Consider the following 21,493-nt stretch of genomic DNA (forward strand, 5'->3'; position numbering starts at 1 on the left):
CCAGGTGTATGTCAGAAAAGGTTTTTGCAAAGCCATTAAGTTTTTGAATGTCTCTGACCTGGACCCGATTTGAAAATGTGTTGAATATGCCTCACAGCGGACTCCATTCCAAGGAATGGACTAATTTAAATAAACTGGCCATGGAGATTGATCAATTAGTCAGAATTATGCCAGAAGCTTGCTGATGGCTACAAAAAATGTCAAGTTGAAATGTAACTTGTTAGAATGATTGAGCGGACATTAGCAGGGGTTCTTTCCTATCATTAATCATTGTCATTAATGACATTCATGCCTGTGATCAGTTTATGTAAATTTATGATCTGCACTACATATCTATCAGCTTACATCTGACTTCTTTCCTGAAACATTTTTTTCTTAGTTCAGTAAAGCTGAAAGACTGGAAATGATCTGTGAATTTAAGTTAAATTTTATTTAAAGTAATTGCAGTTTATCAGCCTCAACCTCAAATGACGGCGAATAGCTTCACTTCATAAACCTTCCTTTCTGTGTTTTCGAATTTCTCCCCGTCTGCAGGTCGAGAGAAGAGAAAGGATTCCATGATCTCTGCAGGTGATGCCGAGTTCCCACGAGATTACCACACCCTGGCTGCCAGGGGCGGCCGTGGGGCACGGCGCTTCCAGGACAACAGCAATGGGGGGTTCACGTCTTCCTCGCTGGACCGCCGGCACAACTCTGTGGCTGCTAAGAGCTTGGAGGCCCTGAACAGCATGCACAAGGCGGACATCGAACGGCAGCGAGACGCCCTGATGGACCTCCAGAAGAACAAGTACACAAACAGTCCGGGCAGCTTGTCACAAGGCTCCGCTGCTGCTGGCCGACAGGTATCTTCACAAACCCGCAAAAATAATTAAGAAATCAATGTTTCTGGGACTGAGCCATGAATATTTTCTTGGTAAATCCTGATTGTGTAGCAAAGTTTTCCAAAGGATAATTCTGTGGCTGCTTTATCTTGAAATAAGTGGACCTATAGTTGTACCATTGGGTCTAACTAGGTGTAATGACACAAAATCTCACAGTGCTTTAAATAAGCTGCGTTTATTTTGGAATTATGTATCCATTTGAGAAGTTGCAAAGCATTTTTAGGGAGTTATTAAGAACTCAATATGAAACTCCCCCTCCATCCTCCTGACAAAAACACAAAAACTGGCAACTCGCTTTACTGAAACCTTTAATTAGATGTTAAACTCAGCATGGTGTTAATTCATTAACTCTGAATCATGTAGAATATAATACCAGACCAAGTGTTTTGTAACCATATTTCTAGAATGTTTTAAAAAGTGACAACAAATTTACGTCTACAAAGTTCAATTTTGCAATTCAGAACGCATAGGAACCCTGCATAAAATGTACCCAAAATACAGGTATCGTCTTTGGAAAAGTGGTGGGAAGTTGTTTTGGAGTGCCTTAAAAAGTCCAAACAGTTTATTTTGTGATTGGATTTTCCTTAAGGACTTCTAGCTATGTTCTGGTGAGATGCCTGCTGTTTGGAAGGGGGACTTTGGGGAGCTAACTTTGGGCTATCAGCTGAACAATAAAAATGAAACCACCAACTTTGCAGGGAGGGTAAAAGCACACGTGCACAATAAACAAGGAGCAGAAGCAGAGCTGAAGGGAGCCTGTAAACAATACTTGCTTTGCCTCAACACCAACACACCTTTAAATAAGTTCCCCCTATTCCTCGCTCAGTTTCTACAGTTTCTTCGAAGCCTCATCAATTTACTCTTTTTAGTTTGTTACTCTGGTGATGCAATATGTATGAAAACAAAACAATTGCTTCTTCTATCTTTATGTCAAGGACTCTTAGGTTTTGGACAGATTATTGTTCACTGCCGGTCGCACGATCCTGTTATGTTTTCAGTATCTGCTTAAACTCAAAAGGAAAAAAAGTTAAGGTTCCTGTGTGTGTACTCTGATGCAGTTTCATGTTCCACCATCTTAAGCGGAACATCATAGTGTCACCTTAAGGGGGAATTGAGCTCTTTCTGAGTGCCTTCTGTTTTCACATGTGGACATTTACTTCTGCTCCCTGAGAGAAGATGGCAGCACATCAGTGGGTCTTGGGTACTTACATGAGCGTATTAACTGGTGAGATGCCTGTGGGCCTTGAGACGGAGACCATAGCACCTTTATGACCTGCTGGAAGGGTCACTGATGGCCGTTCTTTTTGTTTATTATCAGAGAGAGCGAGCAATAAAAAAGAAGGGGAAACAGATCCCAGAGATGTGGAGAGAAAACGTCTTGATGTGAAATTAAATTCTCTGCCCTTTCACATCTTTATTTTCTTGGTATCTTTTACTCTTCAGCCATCAATCATCAGCTGCTCTGACTTTACATCTCAAGCAGAACTGCCTGACTCAGCTGTTTTATGTTTGCCTTAAAGGACTCTTCAGCAGTTATTTCAGGAAAACGGGCCCATTTCTTTCCATAGATTCAAACTTAACCCCCGGAACATTGTTCCTGTATTTTTGTTTTTTTTATTGACACAGTGAGACGATAAACAGTTTCTGACAGTCGTTGCCTCCTTGTTAAATATGTGGTGGTACGGCTTTGGGCTGTAACCTGGATGACTGACACAATAGGCTTTCATTTATTTCAAAAGCAAAGTTGCAGTACTTTTGGTTATGTAACACTTCACAAGATTAATGGAGATGGATGTTTTTTCTGCTCCTCTTTGCACAGTCTAGATCAATGGTAGTCTAACTTTTTCCAATGTAAATTCATCAAGTTAAAAAAAATTACAAGGTCATTAATTTCTTGCTTTTTTAAATTTATCTCATTAAATGAAAGATGTATAACATTTTAGACCGCTTAGGTTTTTTTTTTTTTTTTTGTTCCACTACAGATGTTGGAAGTGATTGTGCAAGGTTTGATGGGATGTTTTAGACATTTAAAAGTAAAGTTTTGGTTACTGGTCCTTGAATTGTCTCACATTTTGAAATCACAATTTTCCAGTTACAGTCCCAGTAACCAGTAGCAAGTTTACCTCTTTGATGGCAGAGCAGAAAAGGCTTTTTTTCCAACTCATTACGCCTAGTAAGTTGATTTATAAATAGTCTTGTCGTTGTTATGGAAACTTGTTGACCCCCAAGATGGTGGTTGGTCAGTTAATCATTATAGATGTTTAAGAATTGCTGATAACGGCAGACATATTGGCTCGTGGTCAGAAATGCATTTTCTTTAGGATTAGAAAGCTGACACTTTATTCTCTAATAACCTAGAAATTGTTGAGGTATCCTACCCTCAACTTACAGTTGCAAACTTTTTCCTCTTAAACAAACAAAATGTCTCAAGACCATTTTGAGGGAGTTGCATCTTTTCTGTTGGGTTCTTTTATTCTGCTTTTGCATTAAAGAAACGACTATGAAACATGTTTAGTTCTGCGCCCTCTGTCATTTCTCCATCTCATCTTTTTCTCTCCACCCACTCCGAGCGTTCCCCCCGTGCAGCCTCTGTGCATCCGACATACACCATTTGTCTGTTTTAAAATAAAGAGGTGAAAACAGGTGGAGTCTGCTGTTGTCATGGCAACCCCCTGCTTCCCATATAAGGACACCGTGTGATATCATATGGCTGGCAACGAACATGCTGTACCAAGAGTGAGGAAGCCACTGCAAAGGAGAGAGGAATCGGAGCCAGAGGAGGAGGAGGACAGGGCTTCTTCATCGTTTCTTTTAGGGACGGAGGGGAGATAGAGAGTGACGGACGGACGGGTGGAGGAGGGGTCGGGAGACATGCTCAGTGCCTCTTAGGCGCTACTACCGGAATAAGCGAGGGGGGACTGGCAGATCCTCTGGGCGCGGGAATACACTGAGCCGCAGTGGAGAAGAAGAAGGGGGAAAAAAAGAAAAAGGAAATGGAGAGAGGGGAGGAAGAAGAGGGAGGCATGTGGAGCGTGAAGATGCAGAGTCACTAAGTGCAAACGGTAACTCTCTAACCTCCTCCTTCCATCCTTCAGGCGAGGCTTTCAACCAGGCTCTCTGTGACGGATGTGTTGCTGCATGATAGACGTGAATGTTTACCTGCCTCCTCCTTTCATTTTGAGCCGAAGCTTGACCAGTGAGCACACACTCCATCTCCTCCTGGTGCTGAGCGTAATCTGCCTGTTTTCAGGGGAGGGGTCCTGTTTCCTTCCATGCCAGGCAGGTGAGGGTCAGGTGTGTCAGAGCTGCCGCAGTGATTTGTATGAAGTTGATTGCAGAAATGCTTGTGTGCACGTGTGTAAGCAAAAAAATAAAGAAAAAAAGGGAAGCACGGCATGTGCGAGAGCACATGTGTGTGTTGGAGGCAAGGTGAAGTGTTGGTGAGGGAGGTGGGTGGGCACAAAGATGGCTACTTGGCATGCAGGTCAGGCATGCACATCTATCTGCCCAGCCCTTTCTCTCTACCTTTACTCCTGGATATCTCTATGATCGCTCTTAGGTTTCCGCTCCAGAATCAGAAATTTTACAGGCGGTGATCGCTGAGTCAGTGTGTGAGGTTGGGGGTGTGAGGAATGTGCTTAATCTGGACGAGACCAGTAGTTTTATAGTCCAGAAAAAATATCAGATTGTTGGTGTGTTATATTGTTGGGCTGCCACTTTTTCTTTTTTTTTTTTTGTCTTTTCAATTTCAGGTGAATAAACGAAGCGAGTGAGTGATTACGCAGTGCCCAGCCCTGTGTGACCGCTCAGATTTATATTAAGGATTAATGACAGAATGGGTGCTTGACTTCACAATGATCAGCTGTTTGTTTCTGTCGCAGTAATGGTGAGAACCTGGGAGAAGTCTGATAATATTAATGGCCGTTTTCTCAGTTGTCTGCTTGTAATTATGGAGCAACAGTGTGGAACTGCTTCAGAGCTGAAGGGATGAAGCTGTAGGATACTGAGATTTCTAGTTTTTATATTTCAAGAAATTATTCATGACAGGGTTAGACCTCCTTTCAAAGTGTGGCAATATAATTAAATTTAACCAGGAACGATTTCCTTGAATAAAATCGCTGGCTAGGAGCTTTTTGGGCACATTATTCACTTCCCCCGTGCCTGCAAAGACACATTTTATTCTCATTCTAATGGTGAAATCAACCCTTTTAACATCCAAGATGCAGTGTGTAGCAGTCAGTGTTGGAATGAAGCAACTAATTAGCGACTTTACATAAAAACTACCTACCAGTACTTTTTCCATCTTCGTAGACCTTGGGAGTTCCTGTTAAAGAATTTAAATATACCGACCAGGTTTCTCCTAGCGGCTGACAGTCTTGTTTTGCACAGCTTAAGGTTTATTGTTGTTGTTTTTAATTATGTGAAAGATGTGGCATTCTGCACAGTGTTAATCATCATAATATTGGGGTGTAAGATGTGTAAAATGCCTACAGATTCCCCATTTTAAGTCTGAGAATCCTTTTACTAACATCAAAAAGTTGTACATTACTCATTTGTTTGTTTTGGGGAAAACCTTAATTTTTGTTACGTTTTCAGCAGAGGATTTCAAACAGCTGTGTTGTGCTTCAACAGCATTATCTGAGGAGATTCATTGTGTAATGTTAAGCCTTTTGAAATGGTTTTACGTTCCACTACCAGCTCCATTTGAGGGAATAAGTTTGATTGGTATACAGGCATATCAATAGTTGATAAAAATCTATTTTATCCATTATGAAACTTGCTGCGCAAAGGTATTAAATTGTGTAAATGTGGTGTTAAAGTAAAGAACTCAGATTCAGGCTGGTTTGAATAGCCTGAATAAATGAAATCATCATTTGGAAGCTATTTTATTTCAAAACAGAAGAAAACTGTCAGAGGCACATAAGTTTTCATAGCACAGAATAAAAGACTCCATTCTTCTACTCAAAAATGCAACAAAGTGGTTTAATGTTATGTCTGGTCAGACCTGAAACTTTGAAAATGTACTTGTCGTCTTTTTTATGGCACATAAAGGAGCCCATTTTGATTGATCACAACTTAATAAGCAGCTCTTAAATGTCTAATTAAAAACCCATGAAAGCACATTTTGCTGAGTCATCAGCTCAGTGAACTGAACACAACCAACATCAGACTTAGTAGTCTTTCAGGGTTCCTTCAAAGTTTGGTAAAGTTTTTTTTTCCTTAGATTTTTTTCATATGTGAATTATTCATTTTTACATGAATATGAAATTTCTGCATTTCTGAAAAATAGTCTTTTTACACTGTCAATGTAGATGACCTGCCTTTTGCGTATTTTTCCATTCCATTGATTATTCTACTTACTGACAGAAAAAACAAGTAAATGCTCATCTACTTTAAAATGTGTATTAAATGACCAGTTTGCTGATTTTGACCACTAACTGCTCTCAAGGCAGTGGCAACCCTGAATTGGGTAAATTTCTGCAAACAATGAAAATACAGTGTATATAATAAAATCTATTAGAGATTAGACAAGTTCACAAGTATAGATTTTGAAACAAAGCTGATGTTCTAAGTTTTTCCACATGACACAGAAACGGCCCTTTACTGTTCTCCATAATCAGATGTCCACTTCATTTTGCTTCGTCACTTGAGAAGCAAACGGATAATAAGCAGCGACTAGTTAAATGCTTTGTTTGTAAATGTCCAGAATGTTACAAATACTGATTTAAAAATCTAAAAATCAGTCTGGACTTGGAAATGGAAATATGTGAAAGACCCTTTACACATCTTAAGAGTTTGCATACCAGTTTTCCCTTGGGATGTCAATAATAAAACTGAACTGTTTATTGCCATAATATACACTTTAAAACTGTAGCTCACCAAGGTCACTCATTCTTCAAATTAGAAATGCTTTCATTTTAAGGCAAACTATAAATATCAGATTAAAAATCTTTTATTTAAAGCAGAGTAAGATCAGGTGGCATCAGCTCTGCGTTCTGGTTTATGGGGCTGGAAAAAGGCCCAGAAGCCCCATAAAGCATATGAATCTGGGTCACTGTAGCCAACAGGCCTGTTGAGGTTACATCCCATATTCTAGTTCCTTCACCAACTCAATCAGCGAAATGTGAGAAATTTTAATCTTAGATTTCAGTAGAGAAAACAAAATCTACTGGGCATTCTGGCTGCTCCCAGAACAGCTGTTCAAATATGCAGTAAGTTAGGTTGGGGACTTCCGGCTGAATTTTAGAACTAATTCTGACAGAATTTATTGAAGAAATGTTTTCAGATTTTGCTCTAAACTGCACTGCAGTATTGAAATTACTTTAATTCGCAAACCTGACTATTGGATGTTTTTTTTTTTTTTTTTGCAGCTTTATCAAATGTTGGGTGTGTTCATGTTTTTACTTGCCTTATTTATTCACTTTTGTTTGAATTATAGTGTCAGGTGTTCCTCCTGAAGTCATGAATACTTAATCCTGTGTACAGGAATGTGGAGGAATTCTCTATCTCCATTGCCAAGCTCAATGTCTGTGCTTAAAGCTGCAGCTAAAATCCTCTGAAATGGTGTGTTGTGACAGACATTTGTAGATTTTCTGACTCGTTTGTTCGAGACTCTGCAAACAAAGATCATACATGATGAGTGAAGCTTGCAAATGTAACAATCAACAGTAGGTTTGGTTGGAAGCACTTGGTAATTGAAGTGGGGGAAACTAGAACTTGTGTATTCCTTGAAAATTATTTAAATATTGTGCTGCAGGATGTTGTAGAACGTGTTTTTATAACTCTCTTGGTGTTTTGAAGTGTTGCTTGTTCGTTTTGAGTTTTTTTGTTTCATTGAAGGCGCATGAGTTGTTTTTGTTTTCTGCATTCTTTAAACTTTTTATTCAAATCAGAGTTGGAGCATCAGCCAACTTTGCTCTGATAATGACCGACAAAGATGACTTTCCCTAAGATGCTGAAGATAACGGAGTAGTTGAAATACCAGCAAACTGATATATATATATATAAAATTTATTTTTTTTAAAGGGAGCAAAATGTAGATTTTTCCTCCATACCCATCCATGACTGCTCCGCTTCATAACACCAACAGAATTTGAGGAGAATAATCTTAGATTTCAGGGGACGGGCTGATGACTGTAGGATAATGATTCTGTAGGAAGGACAGGAGTTGACGCTGTTACACAAAGAACAGTCTGTGCCTCAGAAAAGCCCAAAGGACTTATAATTGGTTTCAGGAAGATGCAGAATCTCCATGCCCCACTGCACATCAATGCGAAGAGGATGGACAGTGTGTCTAGCTTCAGATTTGTAGGCACACATATCTCAGGGGATCTGACATGGACAACAAACAAAACAGCATTGGCTGTGAAGGCACATCAGCAGCTGTATATCCTCAGAATGCCCAGAGCAGTAAATCTGCCACAAACCCCCTTGAAGACTTTTTACTGCTGCTTTGTTTAAAGCATCCTCTCTTGATACTGAATACAACTATACAGCAGATGAAAAACTTCTAAAAATGCCTGAAGATCAACTCTCAGCTTCTGACTGGACATTCTGTAGCTTTGTGCTTCTTTCTTTTAAAGTCTTGGTCTTTGTCTCAAATGCATTTTTATTCAGTCTCATCTCTGTCTTGGACATGAGGGGACAAACAATTTTTTTTCTCAAAATCTGTGAAGATCACAGTTGCAACATTTTTTTTTCCCTGTTTAAAAATGGAAAAAAAATAAATAAATTAAAAAAAAAATTAAAATGTTGGTGCTGCCACCTGTTGCCCCTGCATGCTAAGGACAGGGTGATGAGAGGATAGTGAAAATCAGTCACTTCAGTTCAGTTGATCAGGACAGATGTTCTGTCTGTACAACCAGAAAGAATGCTGAGTGAGATGAATCCTCCACCTCTGCCTGTTGCCTCCACTCACTCTGCCTTTACCTAATGCTAAGTGCATTAACTCACCTAGAGTTATACGGTCTCCAGAGCTGTCTGGTTTTCCTGTTTAACTTGTTACTGGCTTGTCAGACTTATTGGACAAGTGTTGTATGTAGCTGAGGACTGGCTTACGCACACGTCTGCGTTCCCCTCGATGCTGTGGCAGTGCGTTTAGCTGAAACATTTAGGTGTCGCAACCAGTTAGCTTTACTGTGGGCAGATTTTCTGTAAATGTTTGAAGCAACAATCATTATGGCCTTAGTGGCCATGTGAAATTCAAGAGTGGACCACATGGCAATAGAGCAAGATGGCATTTTCCAATGCATCACTGTTTACTTTACATCATGAGGATGCACTGATGCATGTGATTTATAGCAACAGTATGAAAGATGGGGAGAATGCAGGCCAGAAGAGGCAATGTGATTGAGTGGACAATATTCTGCTGGGAAAACTTGGGTCCTATTATTTTGACATGACCTACCTCCCAATTATTTGAGATGATGTACACAATTTCAATATAAATTCTTAATGGCTGTGGGCTACTTCAACAGGATAATGCAGCCTGCTACAAAGCAGAATGGCTTATGGACCACAACAAGATGTTTTAGGTGTTGAATTGATGTTGAAATGCCCCGGCTCCGAATCCATTTGATCAGTTAGATGTTTTGGACAAATGAGTCGGATCAATGGAGGTTCCACCTCTCATCTTCCTGCACACAAAGGATCTGACAGGGGGTCGTAATTTGTCTCCTGATTGTTCTACACTGTTGCAGGTGCAGAATTTCATATTCAGTACTTCATCTTTCTTGCCATGTAATCTTGAATTAATGAAAGTAAATGGAAGATAATTGACTGTATTGTAGGCAGCTGGGCGCTGCAGATGACTTCTCTCTTTGCACAGTAGATCATCATTGACAGATAGATGTATTCCCTGCAGGCTTACCACGTAGCAAGCTTGCAGACAAGTCGACCGCAGACGTCCACAGAGAGCATTCCCCTGATTACATCTGAAACTTGGCTCCAACACAGTCTCAGATGTGCAACACCTACGTAATCCTTAGAAATAGACCGTTAATCAATTCCAGATTTATTGTTGAAAGAGCCTCAGTTGAGTCACAGTTCAGTGCGATAGCTAGATAAATGCTCAGAAAAGCATTTGTATAGAAAGGGAGCAAAGGAGACCAATAAAAATACTTCAAATTAAAGACGGCAAACACATTTGCAGAATGGAGAGTTTGTATGAGGCATTGTTTAACTGACTTTATGTAATCTGCTTTGAATGCAGGATTTACAATGCATCTTGTTTCACTGGAAGAACTAACAATCACCATAGACGAGCAACAATGGATGTAATGAACTCATTGATCTTTTCAAAACCAGTGAGGTTTTGAAAAGAAAATGTCGCTGCAGTAGATTACGACGTTGTTTACTTAATTCTGCTAGATTGGGTTGCTTTTACTAAATAAAGATTTAAACACCTTAGCGCATTGATCAGGCACTCCAGCCATCAGAGGCAACTTTTTAGGTGTGCTCCTGGTCTGAATTTCTAAATCAATTGCTTCCACAGCGTGTGGTTAAGTTTTATAATGGTCCTGGTATTTACCTTATTTGATTCAAGTGTGTTGAAGCAGAGATCCACATCAAAGTTACAAGATGCCTGCCCTGAAGGACAGGGATTCGAGACTTCAGAGAACAGTCTCTGGTATTCTTGTTTGTAAGAGCAGACTACAACTCTGATCTCAGTCCTCGATGTGACACTGAAGAGATGTCTCACTTGTGAGTCTTTCTGCTTTCAGGAAGATCGGACTTTGTTCCTCACAGAATAGATGCTTAAGGCTCCATCTCTTATGGGAGTTGTCCGTGGTTCTGAAAAAGCCCTATGATTGTGTTGCGTAGGTCAATCTGCAGGATTGCGATAGGAATATGGCACACCCTTTCAAACTGTGTCCACATTCTCCCGTAATGAACTGTTTCGTCCTAGGATTTGTGGCCACAGTCACAGAGAGGAAGATGTCTAGTTTCTCTCTGCTTTTTTGCAGAGGATGTTCTGTTGGTGTCTTTACATACAGGAGTCATTTGCAGCAGGGTTAAGAATTATTGCCTCCAAATTTGAACCATGGTTCAAATGGAAAAGGTGGAATGATTGCTGAGGGTCGGATTTAAGGCTGCTTCTGAGTTCAAGTTCCACGGATGAGTTCAAGTACCTTAATGCATTGTGCACTGGTGAGGAGGGCAGTGAGAGATGGCCGGACTGTGCTAGGAGGGATTTTCTAAAGAGGAAACAAAGTTAAAAGCTGGTGCTCCAACTGAAGCTATATCATGTTTTGCTTTCAATAATATTATACCTCTTATTTTGCAGTGAGCCTGCTGGCATTGTCAGTTATTCTTCTCACTTTTGTGAAAACGTAAAAAAAGCAACGTGAAGCAATATGGTTTTGAATATCTTGTGGGTTTAAAGATTGACATTTTCAAATTTGTCTTAAGCCATTCACAAAAAACGAAAAAAGTGCAAGGTCATGTAGCTCATTTGGATATGTCCAGTGCAGTCGAATTACGAGATGAACATTTTGGCTTCTTTCCATTTGAAATGAAAACTCCAGCTTCTTATTTAGGCTTGTGCACATTGCTTTGATCCTGCTCCTGGGTCCACAGCAGCCTCCTCTGCATCAATGGACCATAAGGCTGGTCTGTGGAGCTGTCTGGGCCTGCATCATTAAAATGGGCATCAAGTCACTGCAAATGTTGATTAACTGCTAGAAGCCATTACACGCAATTAAATTTCTATTACAATGGCAGCGATGGATGACGTAAGTTAATCTGGCCATCATCACAATAATTATAACATGACTTTCCCACCCAGAAGATTGTTGGAAAACACTTATTTGTTGGTTTGCTGACATAAGCAGATCTATTGTGTGGCCATTCAAATAGTAAAATGTGAACATGTTTTAGTTTAAATGTTTTATTTTTAACACCAGATCAACCAAGATATATTATTCTGACCATAAGAATCCATCTCAGAAATTCTTGAGTAATTGTGATCAGTGGCTTTGTCTTGAGCATCTTTGATATTGTGACGACTGAGGCAGTTTGTGAGTTTGATTCCAGCCTCTCCTTCCTTATGTTGATGTGCCCTTGAGCAAAGCCCTAACCCTCAAGTAGCTCACTGATCTGTGTATCAGCTATTACGTTTTGTCAGTGTAACTGAGTGAATGTGACATGAACACTTTCAGCGATTTTTTATGACTATAAAAGTGTTTAAGTGGAGTCCATTTATCACATCACCTGCTCACCTTAAGTGACTTTACAGCTAATCAAGAGAGTGACTTGTTTTCCTTTAAATGTGTTCCAGATGGTCAACACATTTAATTAGGAAAGTCACATGTGCTAACTGAGATGCACTCAAGTGTTTTGATGGAGTTGCTAATTTTTTACTCACCAGCAAATTTTTTTTTTTTAACCCATGAAGATGATTGACAGAATCGGCCTTATCTGAATTCACACTTCTTACCATTTAGTTTCGCTGTCAGTGTTTCACCTTTCCAGTTCAGAACAGAATGAATTCAGCCTTTATATCAACTTGTATCTAAGATCAAATATGCATTCACTATTTATTGCATGGGGCCATAAGTAGAATTATTTCAGTCATTGTTGCTTAGCTCTTTTCAGGGTCTCATAAGTGCTGTTAACCGTACTGTAGAAAGTTATTAGCAGATTAATTTCCCTATGCACTTATTATAGGGGTTTATTCTGGATTAAGGTATTCAGCACATGAATCAATCTTTATAATCATAGTTGTCAACAAATTTGATTTACAAAAGCCAAAATCTATACAATTAGTCTCTTAAAGCACCACCTGTTGAGAAATATTAACACAAGAGTGGATCTGTTTCAAAGCTCAAGGTTTAAGGCGCTGATGTGGGAAAGTCCAAATATGCTTTATGTTGATATCAACAGACTCTCTGTTATCCTGTCTCCATTCAAAAGCTAAACTGCAACAAGATTGTCTTTAAAATATGGGCATCACTGACTTTATTGCCCATTAAAAAGCTTCCATTAGCCATCGCCTTAGCAGATCTGCTGCTCTTCTGTCACACCAGCCCTCTGCCTATCCTCCTTTACTGCAGTATGATCCTTTCTATGCAGATCCAGAGCATCATTGCTTTGGCCGACTTTCTCCTAACAACAACTTAAGATGTTTTGCTGGTGTATCTTTTGTAATCCAGATCATTTTTGTTACTTCTAGAGAACATCTTCAGTTTCCTGTTATTTTGAGTTATACCATTTCTTTCATTCTGAATAGCTAATGTACACGTGTTACGTCCACCAGGCTCGTGTGATGGGGTAACATTAAAAGGAGACCACACAAGGATTTAGTAACTTAATGAAAATAGAATTTATTAAATTATATTAAAGAAATAACCCTGAAAACAAAGAATACCTGAAATGAGAAACCAAAATAGATTAAAGCAGAACCTATAAGTGACCAGAAATAAGCAAATGCTAAACAAACCTAACAAATCTCAACCAAAAGATACAAACCAAACCAAATGGGGTTCTGAGGAGAGAGAGAAGGAAAAAGCCCCCTGACTGCTGCATGCCTGGCAGTTTTAAAGCTGCAGAACACCAATTAGGGCAACACGCATCACCTGCAGAGACCTGTCTGCAGAACCCTAAAAGGAAAAAAGGGCAGAGACCCACTGAAGCTGTAACATGTTTTCTCAAAATTTATTTTTTATTTTTTCTCACTAAAACCTAATTGGCATGTGAATGGAAGGAGTATATGCAGCAGAAAATATTAGTTTTGCAAAATATCTGTGTTTCTGTGTATGTCTCTATCAGAGCCAGACTAGCTTTGTGTTGTTTTTAAACTATCAGGGTGAGTGGTAGCTTTTTTTTTTTTTTAGAAGAGGGAGAACAATTGTCCTCAAGGGCCTCATCTAGTCTATACATTACCTGCATAGAAATTAGCAATAAAGACTAGGTTTTATTACACTTTTTTGAGAATTCTCTTGTAAACTTATATAAACTTAACATAAATATTCTTTGATGAAAAGGGGTGTTGACCTGCTGAGGCATCCATCTTTTTGTCTTTTGTCCAGTGTTGTTATCACTTGCATATTTTCACATGGAAACTGAGTAACAAAATCAGATTTTGGATCTAACCATCTCTTGTTTTGGTCATTCTTTCTTGGTGTGGTATTTACAGCTTGATACATGAACACAAAGTCTCACACTCTCTACCCTGTTTCTCCCCTTGTGCCCCCCTCCCTGTCCCTTCTATCGTCTTTCCTCTTTGTTTTTCTCCCCCCTTAGCAACAACCAAACTACTGGAGCTTCAAGGTCAGTGCTGGTATTGTATTTGTGTCGCAGCGTAAATCTGTGCCTCTGTTCGAATTTGTCTCTTAATAGGATAACTCCATTGTGTTTTTGCATGCCTGCTTGCCTTTTCTCCATTGCATTTAGAGCTGGTCACATTGTTGGCACACATGTTTCTGCTAACTGTTTTAACTCTTGCATTACATACCGCTAAAATCAGCTTTTCACATCTTTGGTAGACTTTAGCCATACAATCTTTCTTTTTTTATAGATTGTTCTTGCATCTAACTCAGTATTTTCTGCCTTTTGTAATAAATTACTAGTGATGGCAAATATTAAACACAACATAATTGTAATAAACTATATTGAGGGACTTTGTTGCAACGGCTTACAGAGTCGGTCTACATGCACCAGCTCTGAGTTGATAATGGTACGATTAGGCGTTAAAAAGCAGTCCTATGAAAAATGGTTCCCAAATAATAAATGTCTTTTTAGCCTTTTTTTCCACACTCTACATTTTGTGAAAATTATTTTATTATAAAAAACAGATACCTGACAAAATGTAGAGACACAGGTGGATTGTCCAACAGGAAAATTGTAACCAAATATGGTTGTAACACTTAAAATTTTGTATTTTTGGTTTTGACCAATTCACATGCATTGATGCTGGAAATTCATGACGTAACACAAGAAATTTCAAATGTCATTTTGTCAGAGCTTGTTGCATTCAGCGCATCCAGAAAAATAAAGTATGAACACTAGGCTAAGTTCACAGGTAAATTTAATGTTTTTCAAGATGTATAAAGTTGTTCTGTCAAAACGAAAATCTTAATCTTTAATGCACTGATTAGTTATTTAAAGCAGTATTTTGTGGGTCTGACCTCTGTTTTGGAACAGATGTTAAGAAGCGCTCTTCCTACCACAGCCAGTTCAGCTGATGCTTGTATTTCCACTTTGCGCTGAGTTTTGGAGAGATCCCAGAAAAATATCTAAGGGAGCTTGGCTCTCATCTCTGCTAAAAATAACGTGGCTGGTTCATTATTTACGGACAGACAAGATGAGACAGGCAGAAAGTCTGAAAACGAAACTCCACTGAGAATTTAATCAATTTAAAAATAAAACGCGCCCACATAGGCTTGGCTGCATCTGATTTTAATGCATTAATACTAAGTACTGTGCAAAGGACTTCAGTCTCGAGTCAATTTATATATAGTTCTTTAGGCTTTTTTTGATTTTTGTTTAAAGGTTATCATTGAACTATGAAAGATTTTTCACACAATTCTGGTAATTTAGCTTACTTAAGCCATTTGTGTGAAGGGAAAATACAAAGTTCTGAACCTTAAACATGATGGATTTGAGTATGTATTAATCAAACTCTTTAAAGATCGAGCTGCACAATATTAAATGCAAATAGTAAAGGAAACTGATTTTTCTTTTTTTTTTTTTTCCAGAAAAATTAGCTTTGATTAACAGTTGATTGATTGGGTTAAAAACTGATTTGCAGAGTCAGCCCTAGTCTTGATGCATCCTAAATTTCATCTGACATTTCACCCAACTGAATTATAAATTAATGCCTTCAGATGCTGTCTGCATCTGCTGTGCATCCATCACATTTTATGCATATTTCTAGCACATTAAAGGTGTAAAGTTGCATTAAATGTGTCTCATTTGCGAGTTTGAAGGTGTTTAGCCCTCGGGGTAATTGCACTTGGGGTTTGATTAGCTAAGGATGAGCTCTGTGCCGCCCCAAGAGCATAAATGGAGACAGCTGTGAACGTCAGTCAGCGGGAAGAAGTTATTCATGCCCTCATCCTTTCATTGCTAATTTTAATGCAATCTTGACTCAATTACACAGTTTAGTCATTGACAGAAAATGTGGGAGACGGGATGAGTTGAGTTGAAGCCAACTTCACGCCCACTCCGCTACAAACACATGGTCTGCATCCAGGATCTTTGAATCACTCCCATGCTTCTCAGAGTGTGGCCTCACTTTCAAGATTGGCATGGAAATGCTGTAAGAATATGTGATGAGTTTATCCTAAAACATTAAGATTTTTGTGCTACACTTGGAAGTGGTTTTACCTTTACACACTAAGGATTTTATTAGATCAGTCAAAATCAGATGAAGATTTGTTGTGGTATGAGCTTTGCATCCAACAATATAGCCATTAAAATATTTCAGTTTGAAATATTTTTAAACTAGCTATCAAAAACGGCAAGTTTGGTGGTTCCCAAGTTACACTTAATGCCTAAAAAGAAAGATTTGAATTGTATAGCTTTCCTGAAATCCTTGTCTCCTTTCAGAGCAGCAAGTTGGCCGATGTCTGCAAAGACATGCACAGATCTGTAATTCATAAAAGTCTCCACCTTCGTGCAATGTTGTACAGCACCTGCTACCATACGGGCTTACTGCAGCTCTCTTTAACCATAAAATGACTAGATGCCTAAATGCTTCTCGCAGAGCTTCTGCTGACGTGGCGGATATAAACTCTGCCGAAGGATTTTCTGTGATGGAACAAAAAGGAAAAACTGCTGCTTTGGGATTAAATGGGATGTAAAATGTTTGCTGGAACTAGCATTAAAATGTCAAAGGATAAGGCAGAGAGAATAAATCCAAAGCCAACAGTGAATGTATCAAACCACCATCCTCTGTTTGTTCTGTATAACCTCTTATTCCTCCCCTTCAGCTTGAACCTCACTGCAGCTCTAAAATATCAACCCTTTTCAAAGTTTATACAACTTAAGTAGGCAACAGGACAACAGTACATGCTGAACATGGATATAACACAATATTGAATACAAGCAGTACTTGTTATTGCAGTATTGTTGTTCCCATAAGGATTTTGGATCAACATTCTGTACAGTTGCTTTACCAGATGTGGTTGACATAATGGGATTACATTATGAATGACTAAAACTTGACAAACCACCACAGCGAGTAAATTATGACCATTGTATTGTTATCCTCTACTTTTAAATCAAAATGTTGTCGGTTCGGCAAAGTTGTCCTAGACTGGTTGTATATCTTAATCAGCAACAGAAGGACTGTGTTGGGATGGAAGGCCAGAACTCCTCAGGTCATGGTTTGCAACCAGATGGACTGTTCCTTCCAGATTAGGGGTCAGATTTTGCCTTAAGCTGAAAAGTTCAAGTATCTTGGAGTGGTGTTCATGATTACTGATAGGATGAAACAGGCGATGAATATATGGACTTCATCTGCACCACTGTGTTGATCAGCTGAGTGAAGAAACGATTGAACCAACAAGTATAAAACTCTTGACTTTTGCTGTCCATCTTTGCTCCTGCTCTTATCTATGGTCAGAAGATGTGGATCATCACAATGTGACCTCAAGTGACTGAATGGAGATTTCTTTTTGAGTAGCTGGTTCACCCTAAGATAGTGAAGCGCTCCACAGATGCTCACAATAGAGCTTCTCTGCTTCGAGAGGAGCAGTTAAGGTTGTTCAAAAAATTTGATTAGGATCCCTCTTGGGTGCCTTCAATTGGATTTGTATATATTCATAAAATATAGTGACATATCACACTACATACATGAGTTTCTGTAGGATTTATTTGTTTCCAAAAACAGATCTCCACAAAGTGGTTATTTTAAGTAAACCCATACCTTGCTCTTGATGTTTTCGAGTGGTTTTTGCAAAAGGTCAGATTAATAGTTGTTTTCTTCTTTTTTTGATGAGATTCATTCGTCGTTCAGCTCCTCACATTTCAATTTAGTTCCTGTTAACTGTTAAACTTACAGAAAAATGTAAGTTTGTAAAAATATTTGACATCGTCATGACTACAACATATCCCTGATAATATATTAAGTGTTGATTGTTCTTTACAGAAGTTATCAAAGTGGCACAATCTGATTAAAATCTATTCAGACATTTTCTAAATCTTCTGCCATATATTTATGTATAGGGGCTGGAAATGGCAAATTTGTGAATACAACTTGATTGTTTTCTGCAGACACACAAGTCATCTAATCTTTAAGCTTTGTAAAAATTAGATGTTTGCAATTTAGTCACTTCTAAATTTAGCAGACAGTATCCAGAGTCTTTTGATATATATTCTGCTCTATGGAATAAGTAGAATAAGCACAGAATTGTATTTTTTTTATTATTAAGCTCTGAGAATTATAAGCAGAGAAGTAAAAGACTCCTCTGTTGAAAACCTGATTCGGCGAGCAGGGCTTGAATGTAAAATGAGCAAATCAGAGTTTGGAAATCCTTATCTCTGTCCCCCGCAAAGAAACGTTTGCTTCTCAAACCAACAAATTGCCTCTTTTTACACTGATACAGTTTTTCTCTGTTGTAATGTATTATGCATGTATTTACTATGATGCCCATAGTTATGGAAATGTATTTAGATTGCAGCCAGGGCAAAAAGCTTGATTTTGGAAGACCAGCACTGTTTATAACATGCTGCTAGGCCAAGTGTGGACAGAGCAACCAATTGTGCTGCTGGCCTTACAAAAAGAGAAAAGAATAATTTGTCCTCTTTTCAAGTGAAGTATCCGACATTGTTGCTAAAGATTTGTTATTCAGAAATAAATCAATGAAACAAAGTCTTCTGTTCCTGAATTTCCTTGATTAGTTTTAACTAAACATTTTCAGTAGGAATGTTTTTTTTCTTACTCCAATGTCTAGCACATTACAATGGAAACTGTCAGAACCATATAGAAAACTTAGTCTGGTAAAGTTTACAAATTTTCAAAACGTAACAACCTCCGTCAAAGTGGACGGAGCCAATAGATACTGGGGTGGATGACCAACTGTGGTGATGAGCAGAGGGGGTTAAGCAGGGGCTGTGGTCAGGACGAACGGATCCCGCTAGCAACATTTAGTTTTCAAAAAAAAAAAAAGCAACCGGCAACAACTCGAACTTTTTTGTGTTAACGGAGACTTTGGTGATGATACTTATAGCACCTGTTCTGACTGAGCGAGCAGCAAGTTCTGCCGTGAGTCCTTCCTGCTTCCTAAGCTCTGCAATCAGTCTCACATACTCATCTTTTAGCGAAACTGCCAGCAGTCGGAGTAGAGGGAAGCCACATTCCACTTCATGTTCACAATGAAAATGAATCACGTGTGAAAAGCTGAAAAAGGCCTTCGATCAATGCTTAGCCACACTCGAAATACCAACTACTGACTCACTATGAGGCGTCTCTGAGTGAGATGGCTTTATACCCAAATGCAGGGCTGTGACAGACATAAACCAAGCTGTACAGTTGTAACCAATGTGGAACGTTTGACTGCAGTAACCACGGTTCACTTGGATGGTTTCAGGCCAAATTTTGCAGTGTTAAGCAAATTTGCACAAAAACGCAAAATATGCCACCCGTAACCTGCTCTTCCCTAGAGCACCCTTATTAGGGGCAAGAGCATTTGTTTCGAGAGATTGTAGGGCTCAGCTCATATTTATAGAGATAATCTGCATAGAAAGTTGGTTTGGGCTTCAGCTGGTCTTTAAATATTCCATGAAACCTATTTTTTTTTTTTTTTTTTAATGCCACTGTAAACCTAATTCCTCCTAGATGTTATTACCTCGGTTCTTAAATCTTGAAAGTCTTGAGATACTTGTGCAAAACAATGTTTATGGTGTAAAAACCTAAATCTGAGGTAACAAGGGCTTTGATCTAATGAGAAAAGAGTGCAAAATGGTCGCTTTTTTCACCTCCCTTATCGGTGCTATTTGCTTTGCGAGTCAGACACTGAGAGAAGAAGAGTAGATTGTGGACACAGAGGATGGGCAAAAATGGAGCTAGTGTTGCTTGAATATGCACATAATTAATGCATGGCTTTAGACAGAGGTGTTTTCTTACCCCTCTGTTATGTACAGTGGCAGATTTCTGTTTACCTTCAGCTGGTCACAATAGCTTATGCTGTCATTCTTCCAGTGTCCACCCCCTGCTGCCCGCATTCTCCCCTCCCCTCTGTTGCTGGTCTGCAGCTCATTTAGGTTTGGTTATCACTCTCCTTCCTCCCTGAGAGCCGGGGAGTCTCTCCTTCTTACTGATGCAATAGAAACCCCTGCAGCAGAGCACCGCTGAGCTCATGTGGGTGAGGGTGTGCGTCTGTTTAATAAATAGTCCCCGGTTATTTTCCTTTTGATGTTGCCCTGCTTCTCTGGCTCACTAAATTCACACAAACGGTGATGGCGCGTTTTGTGCACAAACGCATACGTTATCAAACGGCTGTGCCGTAACGACTGTGGGCTCACGTTAATGCATACATGGACCTGCAGTGGCCATGGAAACTGAAGGTGGATGGATTATGCAAATATTGCAAGAGCATTTTAAGACTCGCACTCACGTGTTCTCCTGCATCCTGAGGCGAGCGCTGGGGATTGTCAGCTTGTCCACAGGGGTGAGCAGATTCAAACAGGCGCCTGTAACGGCTGCTGACAGCGTCAAAGACACAATAGAGCAAAGTGCTGCATAATTCTCTCCCTTTCTTCTCTCCCAGCCGCACTTGGGCAAACATTATTGCTCCATTTTTAACATCTCTATTCTTTCCGTCTGGAGTGGCTGAAGTAATCACAGCCTATTGTCTTCTGTCTTCGCCTGCGTATTCAATTCAGAGGAATTTACAAAACTGTGGGCTCAGATAAGGGAAGGCATCACCAGTAGTCTGCTTATTCACCAGTCTTCTTCATGTTGGAGTAAACCCTGAAGGAGGCGGCTGTTTGATTTTAATTCTGCTTGTTGCAGTAAAAAGTGACACAGCAGAGTAAATCATTCAGGATTAAAATACTTTGCTTCTCAAAAGTGATGACAAGAAGGACTTTTTCTTTTGGAGACTGTCATTACAGTACCGTTTCACGTGATCCAGAGCTTTTAGGCCTTATTGTCACTATAAATTTGTCCCGCAGCTGAATAAATTTATTTTATGTTTACCAAGCTGCGATAGTTTGAATCCTAATTTAAATGACAAGTAAAGCATTTTTATCTCATTATTGTGCTTTTAATATCTGTTTGGGAATCACCTGTCCAGCTATGCATAAAACCATAACGATTGCCATCAGGAGTTTGAGGATGCATCCTGTTTTTGAGATAAGATTATACAAAGTTTTGGGTTTGCAAGAATAATGGTGGCAGTTGTTAGGATGGGATGGCAGAGCAGGTTGGCTGCAGACCCCGAGGTGGCCGTTTCAAACCCCACTTCCTTTTGTCCTCTCTGGGGATAATCGGGAGTTGCTTCACAAAGGGCAAGCCCACATATGCCAAGTCTGTGTGCACGCAGCTGTGAAGTGTGGAAAGTTGCTAGCTGTGGCAACCCATAGTAGAAGGTTTTAGAAACTATTTTTCATTCTATTTTTATTTATTTTTTATTAATAAAAATTCAGAGTAGAGTCCACATATCCTT

The 21,493-nt window shown here is 39.3% G+C and overlaps 1 protein-coding gene across 4 annotated transcripts in view; it reads left to right on the plus strand.

The window, feature by feature from the left end:
• Positions 1-21,493, plus strand: part of srcin1b (SRC kinase signaling inhibitor 1b) — a 106,080-nt gene that overhangs the window by 40,603 nt on the left and 43,984 nt on the right. For 3 of the 4 annotated variants that reach the window (XM_088000856.1, XM_088000860.1, XM_088000857.1), the window contains exons 3-4: positions 535-842; positions 14,124-14,150. In XM_088000856.1, the coding sequence (XP_087856982.1) occupies positions 558-842; positions 14,124-14,150 (312 nt within the window). In that variant the 5' untranslated portion in view covers positions 535-557. The remainder of the gene's footprint in view (positions 1-534; positions 843-14,123; positions 14,151-21,493) is intronic. The other variant, XM_088000859.1, reaches the window with a different exon arrangement.

The sequence above is a fragment of the Poecilia mexicana genome, unplaced genomic scaffold (genome assembly GCF_051168715.1).
Source record: "Poecilia mexicana isolate PSO_F unplaced genomic scaffold, ASM5116871v1 scaffold_19, whole genome shotgun sequence".
NCBI classification, from domain to species: Eukaryota; Metazoa; Chordata; class Actinopteri; order Cyprinodontiformes; family Poeciliidae; genus Poecilia; species Poecilia mexicana.